Source organism: Heptranchias perlo, unplaced genomic scaffold (assembly GCF_035084215.1).
Source record: "Heptranchias perlo isolate sHepPer1 unplaced genomic scaffold, sHepPer1.hap1 HAP1_SCAFFOLD_118, whole genome shotgun sequence".
NCBI lineage: Eukaryota > Metazoa > Chordata > Chondrichthyes > Hexanchiformes > Hexanchidae > Heptranchias > Heptranchias perlo.
Window position 1 is genome coordinate 857,469 of NW_027138407.1, and position 18,841 is coordinate 876,309.

The 18,841-nt window shown below is 43.4% G+C and overlaps 1 long non-coding RNA gene and 1 gene segment (V, D, J or C); one reads left to right on the top strand and one right to left on the bottom strand.

The window, feature by feature from the left end:
* Positions 1-7,082: 7,082 nt before the first annotated feature.
* LOC137308024 (T cell receptor alpha variable 21-like) lies at positions 7,083-7,630 on the bottom strand. The segment is given in 2 exon segments: positions 7,083-7,390; positions 7,597-7,630. Coding segments are annotated over 2 exon segments (342 nt in total).
* Positions 7,631-11,613: 3,983 nt separating this feature from the next.
* LOC137308047 (uncharacterized) lies at positions 11,614-15,513 on the top strand. Its single transcript, XR_010959369.1, has 3 exons — positions 11,614-11,772; positions 11,976-12,071; positions 14,829-15,513. It is a non-coding gene; the product is annotated as an uncharacterized lncRNA (long non-coding RNA).
* Positions 15,514-18,841: the final 3,328 nt, after the last annotated feature.

Genomic DNA, 18,841 nt, shown 5'->3' on the forward strand with positions numbered 1-18,841 from the left:
TGTTTTGCAATCCGTTCCCTTATTTATAATGGACGGATTCTTTAACCCTTTTTCAGCATCATCATCTCGTTCCCCACTTTCTGTACCTGAACCCCGAAATCTTTGTCCTCCTTTACTCCTTTAAATGAATATTTACTTTACATTTCCTTTCGTTATTTGTCTAAATTATATTTACCGTGACATCCGTATGGCCTCTGTTCTATATTCTTCAGTTATATAAGACAAACAGAGTCGGTGATTTCTGATTTCCTTTTAGACCCTGTATCTGTGTGGTACTTTTGCCAATTTCTGATTGTCCTTTCGGTCTCGTAACAGGGTAAAAACTCCTGACTGGTCAGGCCCGCCACCTAGAGGCGGATTCGGGTAAATGTCTGCCTGTCGAATATGTCAAACTGAGTATTCAGTCCCTGAATTACCTGTAATTTTTTTCTCTATTTGTTTTACTTTGGAGAGGATGTTAATTGCGGGGAGAAATTAACGCACCCCGGATGCAGATGTTGTGGAATCTTCTGTTTGTATTGATTTGATTTGAAGTGACAGTAAATCATACAAATAAAAACGTCATTAAACGCTATATAACGCTATTTTTAATTCATTCTGGAGACGTGGGCTTCGCTGGAAAGGTCGGCATTTATTGCCCATCCCTAGTTGCCCTGATGACTGTCTGCACTTCCCGAAGTGAACTTTTAATAATATGAAATGATCATGTTTGGTGCATGCCGGAGAAATCACGTTTACTGCGTAACCCCAGCCACACTGGAATTCCTTCAAGTGTGTCCACGGAAAGTGACTACACCATTAACCTTTCTTTGACTCCTTATATGTTTGTCAGACGTCGCTAAATGACAATACTGCAATTACGATTTTTTTTAAAAGGAACCTCAAGATGGTGAGGATGAACGTCCTGAACTCGATGATGGAGAAGGACGATAGTAATTGTACAGCAACCATGTTTGTTTGGATTAAAGTTGGCCATGTATGTGTGACGTGCGGTCGGCCATGTTCGTGTGACGTAACACGCTGCGAGTGCCTGCCGTTTATGTAAATAAAACAGCTCAATTGAAATGAAAAGAGACTTTAGTTTCTAACACACTAAACGCCCGATCTTATAATCGGTAAGAGTGAAAGTTTGGTTCGAGGGCCAAAACTTTGTGGCCGTTAAAATGTTTGGTGTCAGGTGTCGACAGATCTCCCAGAGTGCAGCGCGGCCATGTTGTCAATACGTGCAATACTGCGCTGCATTGTTGGAGTTGCAGCTCTCCACGATGGCCACGGGTCATTGAGTTTATTTGAACACAGGTGAAGCACTCTGGGTTGTTTGTCTCGGTGGACTGCAGGTGTCCTGTTGAGTGAGTGAATGACTCAGAACAATGAGTGATACAGAGAAAAACCATCAGAGGGAGATGGATCATGGTGAGATTGAGTACAGTGAGTGATGCAGAGAGAAACTAACAGAGCGAGAGAGAGAGATAAAGATGAAGACTCGTTTGGCAGAGAGAAACCAACATAGAGATAGATAAAGGTGATACAGAGACAACAGCAGAAGGAGATCGAGAAAGGTGAGACAGAGTACAATGAGTTATACGGAGAGACGCCAACAGAGGGAGAGAGATAAATGTGAGACGGAATTTAATGATGTAGAGAGACACCAGAAGAGGGAGATAGATAAAGGTGAGACTGAATACAGTGATACAGAGAAACAACAACAGAGGGAGATTTTTAAGTTGTGACTGAGTACAGTGAGTGACACAGAGAGACACCAACAGAGGGAGGTAGATAAATGTGATACTGAGTTTAGTGATGTGGAAATGCACCAGCGGAGAGAGATAGATAAAGGAGACTGAGTATAGTGATACAGCGGTAGCTCATTGGCTGCAAAGTACTTTGGGACTTCCTGACAACATAAGGTCATAAGAAATAGGAGCAGGAGTAGGCCATACGACCACTCGAGCCTGCTCCACTTTTCAATAAGATCATGGCTGGTCTTTGAGTTCAACTCCACTTTCCAGCCAGATGCCCATATCCCTTGATTCCCCTTGAGTCAACAAATCTATCTATCTCATCGTTGAATATTCTCAGCGAATCGGCAGGCACAGCCCTCTGGGGTAGAGAATTCCAAAGTTTCACAGCCATCTGAGTGAAGAAATTCCTCCTCATCTCAGTCTTAAATGGCTGACCCCTTATCTTGAGTCTATGCCCCCTAGTTCAAGACTCTCCAGCCAGCAGAAACAACCTCTCAGCTTCTACACTGTCAAGCCCATCAAAATCTTATGTGATTTAATGAAATCTCCTCTCATTCTTCTAAACTCCAGAGAGTACAGGCCCATTCTACTCAATCTCTCCTCATTGGACAACCCTCTCATCCCAGGAATCAATCTAGTGAACCTTCGTTGCACCGCTTCTAAGGCATGCAAGGAGACCAAAACTGCGCACAGTACTCCAGGTGACGTCTCACCAAAGCCATTTACAATTATAGTAAAGACTTCCTTACTCTTGTACTCCGACTTCCTGGCAATAAAGGCCAACATGCCATTTGCCTTCCTAATTGCTTGCTGTACCTGCATGCTAACTGTTCGTGTTTCTTGTACGAGGCCACCCATGGCCTATTAAACACCATCACTTAATAGTTTCTCATCATTTAAAAAATATTCTGTTTTTCTATTCTTCCTACCGAAGTGAATACCTCACATTTCCCTAGATTATGTTCTATCTGCCACCTTCTTGAACACTCATTAACCTGTCCATATCCCTTTGCAGACTCACAGCTTACTTTCCCACTTAGCTTTGTGTCGTCGGCAAACTTGGATACATTACACTCGGTCCCTTCATCTAAGTCATTAATATAGATTGTAAATAGCTGAGGCCCAAGCACCGATCCTTGTGGCATCCTATTAGTTACAGCCTGCCAACCTGAAGATGACCCGTTTATCCGTACTCTCTGTTTTGTATCTGTTAACCAATCCTGTATCCATGCCAATACATTACCCCCAACCCCACGAGCCCTTATCTTGTGTACCACTTTTATGTGGCACTCTATCGAATTCCTTTTGAAAATGCAAATATATTACATCCTCTATTTCCCCCTTATCAACCCTGCTAGTTACATCCTCAAAAAACTCTAATAAATTTCTCAAACACGTTTTCCCTTCCATCAAATCATGTTGACGCTGCCGAATCATATTATGATTTTCTAAGTGCCCTGTTACCACGTCCTTAATAATGGATTCCAGCATTTTCCCGACGACTGATGCCAGGCTAACTTCTCTGTAGTTCCCTGTATTCTCTCTCTCTTCCTGAATACCGGGGTTACATTTGCTACCTTCCAATCTGCTTGGACCGTTTTAGAATGTCGGGAATTTTGGAAGGTCACAACCAATGCATCCATTACTTTCATAACCCTCGGATGTCGGCCATCAGATCCAGGAGGTTTATCGGCTTTTAGTCCCATTAGTTTTTCCAATACTTTTTCTCTACTGATATTAATTACTATAAGTTCCTCACTCTCATTGATCCTTTCGTTTCCCATGACTTCTGGTACGGTTTTTGTGTCCTCTACTGTCAAAACAGATACAAAATATTTGTTTGACGTCTCTGCCATTCACTTATTCCCCATTATAATTTCTCCTGTCTTGGCCTCTAAGGGACCAACATTTACTTTGCTACTCTCTTCCTTCTTACATACTTGTAGAAGCTCGTACAATCCGCTTTTATATTTCTTGCTAGTTTACTTTCATATTCTATTTTCACCGTTTTATCAACTTTGTTTTCATCCTTTTCTAGTTTCGAAAACTCTCCCAATCCTCAGGCTTACTCCTCTTCTTCTTTGCAACATTTTAGACCTCTTCTTTTAATCTAATACTATCCTTAACTTCTCTAGCGAGCCACGGATTCATAAATTTTGCCGTGGACTTTTTATTTCTCTATGGAATGCATATTTGTTGAGAATGTTGAAATATTTCTTTAAATGTTTGCTATTCCTCATCTACAATCATATCCTTTGATCAAATTTCCCAATCTACCTTTGCCAACTTGCCTCTCATACATTGGCTTTATTTAAGTTTAAGACCCTCGCTTCTGACTTAAGTATGTCGCTCTCAAACACAAAGTGAAATTCTATCATATTATGATCACTCGTCCCTAGGGAACCTTTACTGTGAGATTACTAATTAACCTTGTCTCATTACACAGTACAAGATCTAAAATAGCCTGTTCCCTGGTTGGTTCCATGACGTTTTGTTCTAGGAAACTGTCTCGAATGCATTCCATGAACTCGTCCTCCAGGCTACCTTTGCCAATTTGATTTATCCTGTCTATATGCAGATTGAAGTCCCCCACGATTATTGCATTACCTTTGTTACAAGCTCTTCTTATTTCTTGATTAATACTCTGTCCAACGCAATAGCTACTATTTGGGGGCGTATAAACTACTCAAAGCAATGTTTTCTGCCCTTGTTCTTTCTTATTTCGACCCAGACTGATTCTACTTCCTGATCATATGAGCCAAGATCCTTTCTCACCACTGTCCTTATGTCATCTTTTATTATCAGGGTTACAACCCCGCCCACACATTTTCACTCTGCCTGTGTTTTCGGAAAGTCGCAGTGAAAGGGTAGTGGCTGTGGTACTATAAAATGTTGCAGTACAGAGGGATCTGGGTGTCCTCGTACATGAAACACAAAAATTCAACATACAGGTGCAGCAGGTAATCCGAAAGGCAAACGGAATATTGGCCATTATTTCCAGGGGGATGGAATATAAAAGCCGGGAAGTCATGCTGCAACTGTACAGGGTGCGGGTGAGACCACACCTGGAGTATTGCGTACAGTTCTGCTCCCCTTATTTAAGGAAGGACATACTTGCATTGGAGGCAGTTCAGTGAAGTTTCACCAGGTTGATCCCGGGTATGGAAGGGTTGTCTTATGAGGAAAGATTGAACGGGTTGGGTCTATACTCATTGGAGTTTAGAAGAATGAGAGGAGATGTTATTGAAACATACAAGATTCTGAGGGGACTCAATAGAGTCGATGCTGAGAGGATGTTATCTCTCATGGGGGAATCTAATCCGAGGGGACATAATCTAAGAATAAGAGGTAGTCCGTTTAAGACGGAAATGAGGAGGAATTTCTTCTCCCAGAGGGTCGTGAATCTTTGGAATTCTTTACCCCAAAAAGCTGTGGAGGATGAGTCATTAAATACATACAAGACTGAGTTAGGCACATTTTTGTTATCAGCAAGGGAGTCAAAGGATATGGAGAAAGGGCGGGAAAGTGGAGTTGTGGTCAAATCATATCAGCCATGATCTCATTAAATGGCGGAGCAGGCTCGAGGGGTCGAATGACCTACTCCTGCTCCGATCTCTTACAGTCTTATGGTCTTGGAGATATTGGATGGGGTGAAAATTGATAAAGAAGAGGTACTAGAAAGGCATTCTGGACTTAAACTAGATAAGTCACCCGGTCTGAATGGGATTCATCCTAGGTTGCTGAGGGAAGTAAGGGTGAAAATTGCAGAGGTGCTGGCCATAATCTTCCAATCCTCCTTAGATATGGGGGACATGCCAGAGGACTGGAGAATTGCAAATGTTATACTCTTCCTCAAAGAAGGCTGTAAGGGTAAATCAGGTAGGCACAGTCTAGTTAGTTTAACCTCGGTGGTGGGGAAGCTTTTATGAATGATAACCTGGGACAAAATTAATAGTCACTTAGTCTAGCGTGCATTAATAAAGGAAAGCCAGCTTGGATTTGTTAAAGGCAACTAGTGTTTAACTAACTTGATTGAGTTTTTTGACGTGGTGACAGAGGGGATTGATGAGGGCAATGTGGTTGATGTTGCGTATATGGGCTTTCAAGAGGCCTTTGATAAAGTGCCACATAATAGGCTTGTCAGCAAAATTGAAGCCCATGGAATAAAATGGTTTGTGGGTGCATGGATACGAAATTGGCTAAGTGACTGGAAAGAGAGAGTGGTGGTGAACAGTTGTTTTTCGGACTCGAGGAAGGTATACAGTGGTATTCCCCAGGGGTCGGTACTAGGACCATGGCTTTTTTATATATATTAATGACTTGGACTTGGGTGTACACGGCACAATTTCAAGACTTGCAGATGATACAAAACTTGAAAGTGTAGTGAACAGTTGGGAGGTTAGTGATAGACTTCAAGAGGAAATAGAGAGGCTGGTGGAATGGGCGGACACATGGCAGATTAAATTTAATGTAGAGAAGTGCGAAGTGATATATTTTGGCAGGAAGAACGAGGAGAGGCCATATAAAGTACATGGTACAGTTCTGACAGGGGTGAAGAAACAGAGAGACCAGGGGGTATATTTTCACCAAACTTTGAATGTGGCAGGACTAGTTGAGAAAGCAATTAAAAAAGCATAAGGGACTCTGTGCTTTATAAATAGGTGCACAGAGTACAAAAGCAAGGAAGTTATGTCATAAAGTTACCTTTATAAAACACCGGTTCGGCCACAAACTGGAGTATTGTGTCCAATTCTGGGCACCACATTTTAGGAAGGATGTGAAGGTCTTAGAGAGGGTGCAGAAAAGGTTTACGAGATTGGTTCCATGGATGAGGGATATCTGTTACGTGGATAGACTGGAGAAACTGGGCTTGTTCTCCTCGCAGCAGAGAAGGTCGAGAAGAAATTTGATAGAATTATTCAAAATCCTGAAGGGTTTAGATAAAGTAAATGTAGAAAAACTCTTCTCATTGGCGGAAAAGCAGCGAACCAGAGGACACATTTTTAAGGTGATTGGCAAAAGAACCAAATGCGATGTGAGGACATTTTTTTTCTCGCAGCGAGCAGTTATGATCTGGAATGTGCTGTGTAAAAAGGTGGTGGAAGCAGATTAAATCGTGGCTTTCATAAAGAAATTGGATAAATACTTGAAGGGAATACGTTTGCAGGGTTACGTGGAATGAGCGGGGGAATGGGAATAACTGGATTGCTCTTACAAAGAGCTGGCAGGACCTGGATGGGCCGAATGGCCTCCTTCTGTGCTCTAACGATTCTATGATTCTAAAGAATACTTAATGAAGCTGTAAATACTCGCTAAGGTTTTTGTACGATGCCTTTGCTTTTATCTGACGCTATGCCTCATTGCACAGTAATAGACCGCCCCGTCCTCCACGCTCAGGCGGCTTATATTGAGATCGCCGTAGTTTTTAGACTGGTCAACAGCCGCCAGGTATTGTCCTGAGATTTCGTCTTCCTTCAGTCCTGCTTGTTTGCTAATTATCCAGCTTGGAGGCTGTGCCGGTTTCTGCCGATACCATTGCATGGTATAAATATCTGGATCTGTATATTTGCAATGTAACTGCACCGAACCCCCTTCTGACACGTCTGTTGTCACGGGAGACTGAGTGACCAGATCTGCACATCGTCCGCCTTTGAACATAGGGAACAAAAGAACAGAAGGTTAAACAGGATTGGTCTAAACTTGTGTCTATCTGTGTGTGTGTGTGTGTGTAAACTTCCATCTTCCCAGTTGTCCATCATATAGATATTTTTGATTGGGAAATATACCGAGTCACTGCACAAGCTCTTTGCATCAATCGGATGACCTGTGTTGTTTAATATATTCCAGTACTTACTGTCCAACACAGCCGCCAGTATTATTAGGAACATGTCTGACTGAATCCCTCATAGCAACTGGGAATTGAATGAGCCTGAGATGGAGGAGAGAGCCAACCCGGGGCCTGTTCAGCTCATTATTTCGCCCACACACTGCAAGGGGCAGGGACGGTTGTGATGTCACTCAGGCTACCATCGCTATTGGCTTTGGTGTTTGCCTCAAGTAACTTTCTAATTACCATTCTTGAGTTTGGCGCCCTCTGCTGGCGGATTCTTTTAGCACCGTTTAAGAATAAGTTCATTCAGGGGATTTCGTGTCAATGGATCAAATATTAAATCTAGAATGTCGAGATTGTTTCTAAAAGATCTAGATTAGAACTGATTAAACCTGCTCATTATTTCTGATGCTCTGTAATCCTTTCATTTCCCTCCCACTCAATTTGTTTCCAGTCACTTGATCAGTGAATAGAATCATTTTGGCCAGTAAATCTCAAGGCCCAACCATCGCCCTTTCCGTTCCATCAGCTCCGAGCGCAGCTGAGCGGCGCCGCGCACTTTCTGCTGATGCACAGAGACTTGAATTCGCTCAATTGTGAGTCTGCGACAGTCCCGCCCACACCTTCCGTTTGCTGCTCTCGCTCTATCCCATCTTGGCTGCCTGGTGTTACTGGAAAGATTGCTGTAAATGTTTCCTGTTTGGCATTGGTTGGATCAGCAGAGCAGTGGGGCGGGGATTTATATTTCAGGTCGGACAGAGGATTTCTTGGACTGCAGAGTTACAGAGTCTGGGAGCATCATGCGGAACCGTCTCCCACTCCTCCTCATCGTTATATCACTTCTCAGTAAGTATTTCATCCCCAGTAAAAATCTATTCACAGCCTGACTGCTGTAACCCAGATGTAATTATTGATACAATGATAATGACGATGATGATGACTATTACTATTATTACATTTCAGAATGGAGCCACCAAGACTCAGTGGAGCAGTCGGTTCCTGCAGTAACGGTTGAAGAGGAACGTACTGTCACACTAACCTGCACCTTGAAAACAAGCAACAATAGTCCTTATGTGTACTGGTACAGTCAGCACCCCGGGCAGCCTCCACAGTATGTGCTTTATATTGTTGCAGGGATAGTAAATCAGAACCCCGACTTCACCAAACGTTTCTCGTCTACCTTTAATAAAACTACCAAGATTACCGAGCTAACGATCAGCAATACCCTGATCTCCGACGCCGCCGTTTATTTTTGTGCCATGGACCCACACTGCTGCAGAGATATCGCGGATCCTGTACAAAAACCCACACTGAGAGTCCAGTTGGTGCTCACCAGAGGGCGCTCTCACACGGATAAACAGAAGCAATCATTCAAGCTCCACAGAGGCCCAGCGCACCTTTTTAAAAGGGCAACAAAATATAACACTCAACAAGAACAGGCGTAGTTCACTTGCGGAATTATATTAGTTTCAGTTCAACTCGCATTCATAATAAAAATTGTATGTCAGAAATCCATCATGTTGCACCTTAATTCAGCTTCTGTCTTTTGGTGCCATTTCTGCGCCTTCCTGCAATATTGTTCAGCCCTTTATACATTTCCTCTGTCAGTTTTCCAGACCATTTGGTTGCGATCTTTATCCAGGTTTTATTAGAGCAAAGTATGTTCCCAGGTCAGAGACAGTTTATACACAATGATCAGGTTTCACAATTTTGTTTTTTAAAATAAGCTCCAAACCCAGAAATGTCTCTTGTCTCTCCCAATGTCCACTGCCCTTCATAATGTCTCTTCAGTACTGGAATGTTTTCTGTGACCATTCACAATCGCGAGCTTCCCGGTTACAATAACCAGACCCGCATGGGAATACCGCCACCTGCACTTTTCCCTCCAAGTCACACACCATCCTGACTTGGAAATATATCGCCGTTCCTTCAACGTCGCTGGGTCCAAATCCTGGAACTCCTTACCTCACAGCACTGTGGGAGGACCTTCACGACACTGACTGCAGCGGTTGAAGATGGCGGCTCACCTCCACCTTCTCAAGAGCAATTAGTGATGGGCATAAATGCTGGCCTTGCCAGTGACGCCCACATCCGATGAGTGAATGAAACAATGGTTTTATTCCCACCTCTGGTTTCTGAAAGCGGAATAATTCCCCATATAAGGACATTGACTGTAGCCCAGCTCGGGGTGTTTCCATTCACTGGCAGCCAACATCATCACTGACCGGTCTCACAGCACTACTCGGGACACAAGGAAGTGGGGTGAGCGCATCCTGAGAATCGACAGCAGATTCTTTAGTCTGGGGATTAAAGCGGGTGTCTTCAAAGCTCCATCCTACCTGTACGGAGCGGACAGCGACAATGTGGCTACTCATCATCTGAGTTGTGTGGGGAGCATTTTTGACAGGTAATTGTGGACCAAGCACATTTCATCTTTTCTCTCATTGACCACATGGTTTGCGTCTGAATTTTAAACTGATCATTTCCTGTTTGAACATGTTTATCAGGTCTGCCCGCATGAATTCAGACCGAAGGAGAAGCAGTGACATTAAACTTTACCTATGATACCACTCAATACCCAAACAATCAACCCCAGTTTATTTTGATGAAATAAACGAGCGGTTATGAAGACAAAGCAGATTTTGCTAAAACCCGTTTCTCCACAGAGCTCCAGACCTTGTCTAAATTCACCAATCTAACCATCTCGGAACTGCAACTGATAGACGCTGCAGTTTATTCCTCTGCCCGGAGACTGACAGTGATGGATACGAGTTTCATCCTCATACAGAAACTTCCGCCGCTTTGTAGATCAGAGTCCCGATATAATGATGAGGAGCGGTGCGAGACGGTTCCACAACCCGAGTTACAGAGTGTATAACTCTGCAGCCCGCGATATCCTTTGACATAGCAGGAATACAGATCACCGCCCAACTGCACTGCTGATCCAACCAAACCAAACATAGAATAGCAGCAATCTGTACAATAACACAGAGCAGGCAAAGTGGGTCAGAGCGAAAGCAGCAAACGGAAGCTGTGGGCGGGGCTGCCGCAGACTCAAAAATGAGCGAACTCAAAACTCTTTGTACTGGCAGAAAGTCCGTGGCGCCACTCAGCTGCACTTGGAGCTGATGGAACGGAAAGTGCAATGGTTGGGTCTTAAGAAGTCTGTGGCCAAACTGCTCCTGCTCACTGTTCAAGTGACTGGGTGCAAATCGAGTGGGAGGGTGATGAAGAGTTTCGTGACAGCCATAAAAGGAGCTGATTTCATCAACCGCGCCTGTGCTGGCTCATTGAATGACCTATCCGATTATTCCCACTCCCCTGCTCTATCACTAAATTTTCTTTTACAGGTATATTTCGAATTCCCTTGTGAAGCTTGCCATTGAATCTGCTTCCACCAGCCTTTAACGCAATGCATTCCAGATCATAACAACTCTCTGCATAAAAATATTTCACCTCATCTCCCCCCGGCTTTTTTGCCAATTATCTTAAATCCGTGACCTTTGCTTACCGACACTTCTGGCAGTGCAAATGGTTTCTCCCTTTCTACTCCACCAAAACCCTCATAATTTTTAACGCTTCTATCAAATCTCTCCTTAGACTTCTCTGCTCTATTGAGAAAAATCCGAGTTTCTCTAGTCTCTCCATATAACTGAAATCCCTCAATCCTGGTACCATTCTGATAAATATCCTATGCACTCTCCCCAAGGTCTTGACGTCCTTTCTAAAGTGTAGTGCCAGTATTGGGCACTATAAGCTAGCTGTTCACTAACCAGTGATTTGTATATGTTTACCAGAACTTCCTTGCTTATACAACATCAAAAATGACGACCAGATTTAGTCAACTCTAATTTAGATTTTTGAGAGACTATATCTGGCTCTCGTATTTTTATATATGATGCATAAACACCAAACACACTCATTGACCTCGTCCTAAAGCAGATATAACAGAATCCGCCGGCAGGTGGCGCCAAACGCAAGCATGGTAATTAGAAAGTCGTGTGGTGCAAAAACCAGAGCGAAAAGCGATCGTAACCTCTGTGACGTCACCATCCGGCACGCCCCTGCAGTGTGTGGATGGAACAATGAGCTGAACAGGGTTGCCTCTCTCCTTCTCAACGTCTGGCTTATTTAATTCCCAGTCACTCTGAGGGATTCAGTCAGACATGTTTCTAATAATACTGGCGGCCGTGTTGAACAGTAAGTACTGGATTGTATTAAAGAACACGGGTTAGCAGATTGATGCAAAGAGCTTGTGCGGGGATTTAGTGCAATTACCGATCAGAGATGTCCATATGATGGACAGCTGGGTGGATGGAAGGTTACGCACACTCTCACAGATAGACAGAAGTTAAGATCGATCCTGTCTAACCTCCTGTTCTTTTGTTCCCCTATATTCACAGGCGGACAATGTGCAGATCTAGTCACACAGTCTCCGGTGACAATAGACGTGTCAGAAGGGGGTTCGGTACAGTTACATTGCGAATATATGGATCCAGGTATTTACTCCATGCAATGGTATCGGCAGAACCCGACACAGCCTCCAAGCTGGTTAATTAGCAAAGTAGTAGCACTGAAGGGAGACGAAATCTCAGGACCACATCTGGCTGCTGCTGATGAGTCTAAAAAGTACGGGTATCTCAATATAAGCGGCCTGAGTATGGAGGACGGGGCGGTCTATTACTGTGCAGTGAGGCACAGCGTCAGATAAAAGCAAAGGCCCCGTACAAAATCCTCAGCGAGTATTTACAGCTTCATTAACTGTTACTTGGTGCTTTTATCTGTGGGGTTAGTTTAATCCCAAACCCACGAATCCCAAAGGCTGTCAGGTTTCTAAATCAAAGAGTTTTATTCTTTTCTTTGACCAAATCAGCAGAGGAACAGTTTTTGAAATCTGGACAATTGTCTCCTCAGTAAATATGTCGGAGCTCCCCTAGGATACTGGACGTATCAGAAGACAGTCGATTAACTATGGTTCAGTATTATGGTCTATGCTTCCTGAACTGGTAATTCAAACGGATCCTGGGCAATTGAGACTTTGCCATTTGTTCCTCTTACAAAATACAGAATGTGCCAAAAGACTGGGAGTAAATATAATCCATGAAACACACACTGACCATTTAAAAATAGACTCATCGGGCAGCACGACCATTATTATCAACAAGGAACATTGTGTTTGGTTTAGAATTCGACATAAAATAGCAGAATGTTTGAATATGTTGACCATGCTTGTCTGATATTAAAGAGTAAACTCAGACCAGGGGCAGATATTACTAATTGGGAGACTGAGGTGTGTTTCCCAAGGGCGGTGTTGTAAAACACCCAGCACTTTGATAACGGCGCAGAACACAAGCGGGCAACCCCTCCACTCCCGCACCCCGACAAATCTTTGCACGGTCTCCATCAGTTTTCCACTGATCTTTGCCGCATTTTGTCTCCATCGCACAGAAATAGGTGGCAGTGTCTGTCACTCGAGCGCCGCTAAATTTCGAGCACTGCTGTTCTCTGCTAACCCGAACCGAGCCGGGATCCAGTGCTGATCGCTTGTACCGGTCGCTAGGTTCTGCACGGTTCGGTCCGGGTTTTGTCTGTACCATTGCAGGAGCTCTCCTCCGACTGTTGTGGAACAATTCAACGATGCAGTCTCTCCCTCATTGAATCGAGAAACTGCGACACCTCTTCACTGCCAGTGGCATCTGAGAAGCAATAATATAATAATATATAATATAAATAATGTACGGTAATATAATATAATATAATATTAAATAATATACTTTAAATAATGTAACACACCTGGGGATGCAATATAAACGGAATAGTCCAATTTTAAAGTGGGTGCAGGAAAAGAGAGACCTGGGGGTGTGTGTACACAAATCTTTGAAGGTAGCAGGACAACTTGAGAAGGCTGTTAAAAATGCATATGAAATCCTGAGCTTTATTATTAGAGGCATAGATTGCAAAAATATTGAAGTTATGCTAAACCTTTATAAAACACTTGTTGGGCCTCAGTTGGAGTATTGTGTTCAATTCTGGGCAGCACACGTTTGGTGCCGCTGACAGGCCGCTGTTTCCCGCTGTCACGTTACACCAATAAATACTGACTGACACTTTCTCAATATAATTTAACGTGACATTGTTTATTGTGCAATAATTTCATTAGTTAGTTAAGTGTAAATGAGCTGAGCACCTCAAGAACCTTCGGATCGGCTGCAGTTTTGTTCTATTTCCCAGCGCTACTTTCAGTCCCTGGTTTCAACCCACTTCAATGACGACGATTTTGCTAACTATCGAATAACATAATAATTCTGCAATTCCTTTCGCGAGCCTGGTTGCCCCGAATTTGTAACGGTTGTGAAAGTAACGCAGCACCTTACAGAGATACAATGCTCTATAATTTCCGAAGGGGACATTATTATTGAATTCAGTTCCTTGCAGATGGATCCTACGTCTGCCATTCAATCCTTTTGACCCTGTCAATGTGACCATCCTCTGTAAAGTGAATCCAATCGCTGGCGGGCATCCCACGTGTTCTCCACTGCATTCCATGCACATGTTGTTGGACTCCCAGTATTCTTTCAAATTCATCTGTAACTATTCCAACACTATTCATGAATATGTACAATACTTTACAATATTCGATTAAATTTCATGAGCCATAATCGTCTTTTATATTTTTCTCTCTCGGGCCGGGGAGTGTACTCACCAGGACAGTTAGTGTTGATTTTCTCCACATTTGGTAGCCTCAGGTGCCTTATAAGGTAACCTGTCTGACACACTGCGCATCCTATTTCCCAAACAGAAAAGGAGGGGCCTCCATCCCTTTCGCCTGGGGCTGAATTTGAACACAGAATCCCAGAGGGTGAAACGATCGTTTCGGACCCATTGCAAGGACCCGATTCTCCACCAGAATGAACAGACACCAATCGCTTTTGCCGTTTACAAAGTCAAACGAGGCCGAATATTCTTCATGTCAGCGAGAAGCACGTCAGTCCTCTGATTATTGGATGCTGGAGAACAAAGATGGCTGCCTTTGCCAGTCGCTGGCAAATTAAATCATCGATTACCGAATCAAACAAAGTTATATACAGATTTTCAGTCAATCCCTGTCGCAGGCATTTCAAAACCAATATCCTGAAATGCGATGCATCGAATTGGGAAATTGACCATTTTATTTTCATGTAACTCTTCTGACTTAAGAAGACAGGATTAGAAAGCATACCTATTGACGGTGTTGCATGTCTCTCTTTTATTAACAGGGGCCAGAGGTGATGATGGGATATCACGAACCGAGCAGTTGAGGGCGGTGGAGGGACAATTGGTTGAAATCCGGTGCGACCACCTTTAACACTGAAAGGATTATGTGATAATGGAAATTACTGGGCTGGGCACCGGAATTTAAAATCTTCGCCTTCCAGGATAATACAACCGACGGAAGCGGACTGTTCGAGGCATTTGTTGACAGAAAGAAAGGTTGTAACATTTGTACGAGCAGCTCCAGACTCCAGCATAAATTACCGTGGGATGCAATACATTGGAACAAATGTGGAGACATCATGTACAATAGTTCTCGTCCTTCTCAATCATCGAGTTCAGGACATTCAGCCTTACCGCCTTGAGTGTCCCTTTACAAAAAAACGTTCAGAATTGCAGCATTGTCATTTAGTGACATTGGACTAAGATCTAAAGGACTGAAGAAAGGTTAATTGTGTCGCCACTTTAAGTGGACACACTTGTAGAAATCACAGAGGGGCTGGGGCTACTCAGTAACCGTGATTTCACTGGGATACATCAAATATGATCGTTTCATATCATTACAAAACTCACTTAGGGAGGTCCAGAGGGTCGTCAAGGCAACAAGGGATGTGGAATAAATTCAGGCCTTGACACCGACGTCCTCATCCACAGAATGAATCTTAACAATGTGTATAACGTTTTATGGCATTTTCATTTTTATTATTTAATGTCACTTCAAATGAAATAAATACAAATGGAAGTTGTCACAACATTTACATCCGTGATGGGTTAATTTCTCCCCGCAGTTAACATCCACTCCACAGTATAATAAATAGAAAAGAAATTACAAATATTTCAAGGTCTGAAAACTCAGTTTGACAAATTCGACGGGCAAACATTTACTAGGATCCGCCACAAGGTGGCGCGCCGACCCGCCAGGTATTTTCACCCTGACACACGACTTAAAGGACAATCAGAAATTGCCAAGTGGAGAATACGGATACAGGGTCTAAAGGGAAATCATAAATTACCGTTTCTGATCTTCTTATACAACGGAAGCAGAGAGACCACAGACCATACGGACTTCACAGTAAATATAATGTAGACGAAACCGAAATGAAATATAAAGTAAATATTCATTTAAAGGAGCAAAGGAGGAAAATGTTTAGGGGTTCAGATCCAGGAAGTAGGGAACAAGCTGATGATGCTACAAAAGGCATTAAAGGATCCGAGGTTTATAAACGGGGCACGGTTTGCAATATACACAAAGATTTAATGCTGAACCTCCACACATCATTGGTGAGGCCACAGTTAGAATATATGGGTCAGTTTTGGGTTCTCTTCATTAGGATGATATTAGAGCCAGGGGCAGGGTGCAGGAAAGATTGGGAAAGATGAACAGGGATGAGAGACCAGTTCTGAACGTAGATTTGAGCAACGGGAGATCAGAACAGAGAAGTTCAAGAAGTGGTCTGACAGAGGGGCTCGTAATTAGGAAAGGTTATAAAAAGACGTAGTTAATCTGACTGGTCATAGAGTGCGTAACTAGATGGCATCATTTCAGAACAACACTAACTTAACGGAGAGAGAGGTTAGAAGATTCTATTACTTTTCCGCCGAGGATTGTTAGGGGATGGGATGGCCGAAGAGCAGCGATGGAAGCAGAATCTGTAATCAAGTTTAAGAGCCAAGTGGATAAATGTTCGAAAAAGAGAAATGAAACAAAAAAAGTTATTGGAAAAAGGCAGGGGATTGGGATAAGTGGTTACATATTTGAAAAAGAGAAATTAGATATGAATTATATGGGAAAACGTGAGAGGATTCAGACTAAGTGGAGAGCTCTTTTGGTGAGTCAGCACAGAGGTGGTGGGCCGAATGGCCTCTCCCTCTGCTGTATAATTCTTCGGTTCTAAGAGCGCGATGACTATTTCGCTTAGAAATGCAACAGAAAGCAAATCTTCCTGACCCATTTAATCTGACCTTACATACAGCGACCAGACAACTCCGTTCACAGCGACGGTTCAAGAATTCCTTGGTTTGAGAATCAGCCAATCCCTGGGCGGGACTCTGAATGACGTCAGGCGCATCATCCCATATTAGGCCGCTTGGTGAGACTGTCGCCCATCAGACTTAATCTGCACGGGAGAATGTAAAGCTCTCCCCTCTCCTCCTCCTCCCCACCATTGCAAGTCTTGGCAGCAAGTTCTACTCTGGAAATCAGGCCCTTATTGATCCGCCTTTTGTCGAACTTCCTCGTCATGAACAGAACTCTCCGCAAAGTCCTATTTCCAGTTGGAGCCCTGGTGCTACTGATGTTGTGTGAGTTTATGTAACTGGTTCGTCGCCTTGTTTTACCAATCTCTTAATGCCTTGTTTGTTGAGTGACTTTGTTTTGTTCACAGCCATTCGGTGCGAGGATCGGAGCTCAAACCCGGAGCAGGTGATGTTTCGGGAAGGGGAACGGGCTGAACTGGACTGCCTGCTCTCCGTTGGTACTGGTGATAGGGTATTCTGGTACAGACAACCGCTGACAGGGGCGCCGACATTTATCGGTTCCATATATCAGGGGAGTGAAACTACAGGACGTTACAAACTGTCCTTTGACCGAACAAGTCAGTCCAACACCATCTCTATAGATGGCATCGCGGCCAGAGACGCCGGGGTGTATTACTGTGCGATGGGGACACACTGAGGCAAATAGCGGATGCAGCTGCACAATATCTTGCTTGCTGGCGTGTCTCCACTGCACCGTTAAACGCTCCTCAAATCAAGACATTTAGAAGTGCTAGTGATATTAAAAAGGCTACTGACAGAGGGATAAAGCTCGAACATCCTATGGCTAAAATCATAATTACAGTGCAACGAAACATATTAACTGAGATTTTCTATGTTTGGTTGTAGTACATAGAGAGTAAATAGGCGAACAGTCTTTGATCTGTGCCTCACACACTTGATAGATGGATATATATATATATAGATGTATAGATAGACAGACAGACAGATGTTCATTCTGCCTGTATCCGCCACTTTATTTAATTCTCCTTGCACATATCAGTCTGTTAATTTTTTGTTCTTACATTGGCTGCTGATCCTGGTCTTTCGGAAACATTCCAAATATTGAGTATCGAAGAACCAACTCTAGTTTCGCTATAAATGAACTTGGAACCTGGTACCGGCAGTTCTCCCATCAAGCTCCCCGGCATCTCATCACACTCAGAGAAGGAGTTCAGAGAAGGTTCAGAGTATCTGTGGACCGTGAGAAAAGCTGTTAACAAGGCCCAACTGTCAGACGCTGCGGTGAATTACAGTGCCGTGAGACGCGGTGAAGCAAAAGAGCGAGGATCCGAAACACGATCTCACTCAGCCCATGTATTTCAGAAGCGAGTGCCGTGCAAGCGACATACTCGCATTCGTATAAAGTAAAAAAAAAGAAGTTTAAAACAAAGTATGTTTGAGCTGTTCTAGTTACAAATACACACCAGAGAAACTGTGGCTCTTATTGGAACAAATTAGGTTCAGAGGAGATCTGATAGATATGGTCAACATTGTAACAGTTTGCGAGAAAGGAATTTGTGGAAAACCTGCCATTGGGCGTTGCGTCGGTCACAAAAGTGAGTAAAACTCAGATCATCACAGTAATAGTTTTCACATTGGAAGTGGATAAGTATATATATGAAGAAACAAATAACAGAATGTGCTGAAAAGGCGGGGCAATGAGACTGAGTGGATGGGTACTTCAGCCGCGAGGGGCTGATGCTCCCAATGGTCCAAGGACAGGGGAAGGGAGCGAGTATGTGGCTCATTCAGAGAGAAGCCGCTGAACCGATGCAGCCAATAGCCTTCTGCAATGTGCTCCCTGTATTGTGTGCCTGCATATTAAATGATGTTGATTTGCAGGTTGTTTGAGCGATTAGATCCAATCTATTGGTTTTCACTCTCTATCAATAACCATTAAGCCATTATTGACCATATTTACCATGTTTTCTCAGACGGTTGCCGTGCAGATGAAGTGCTGCAGTCGCCGGTTTCCAAAACG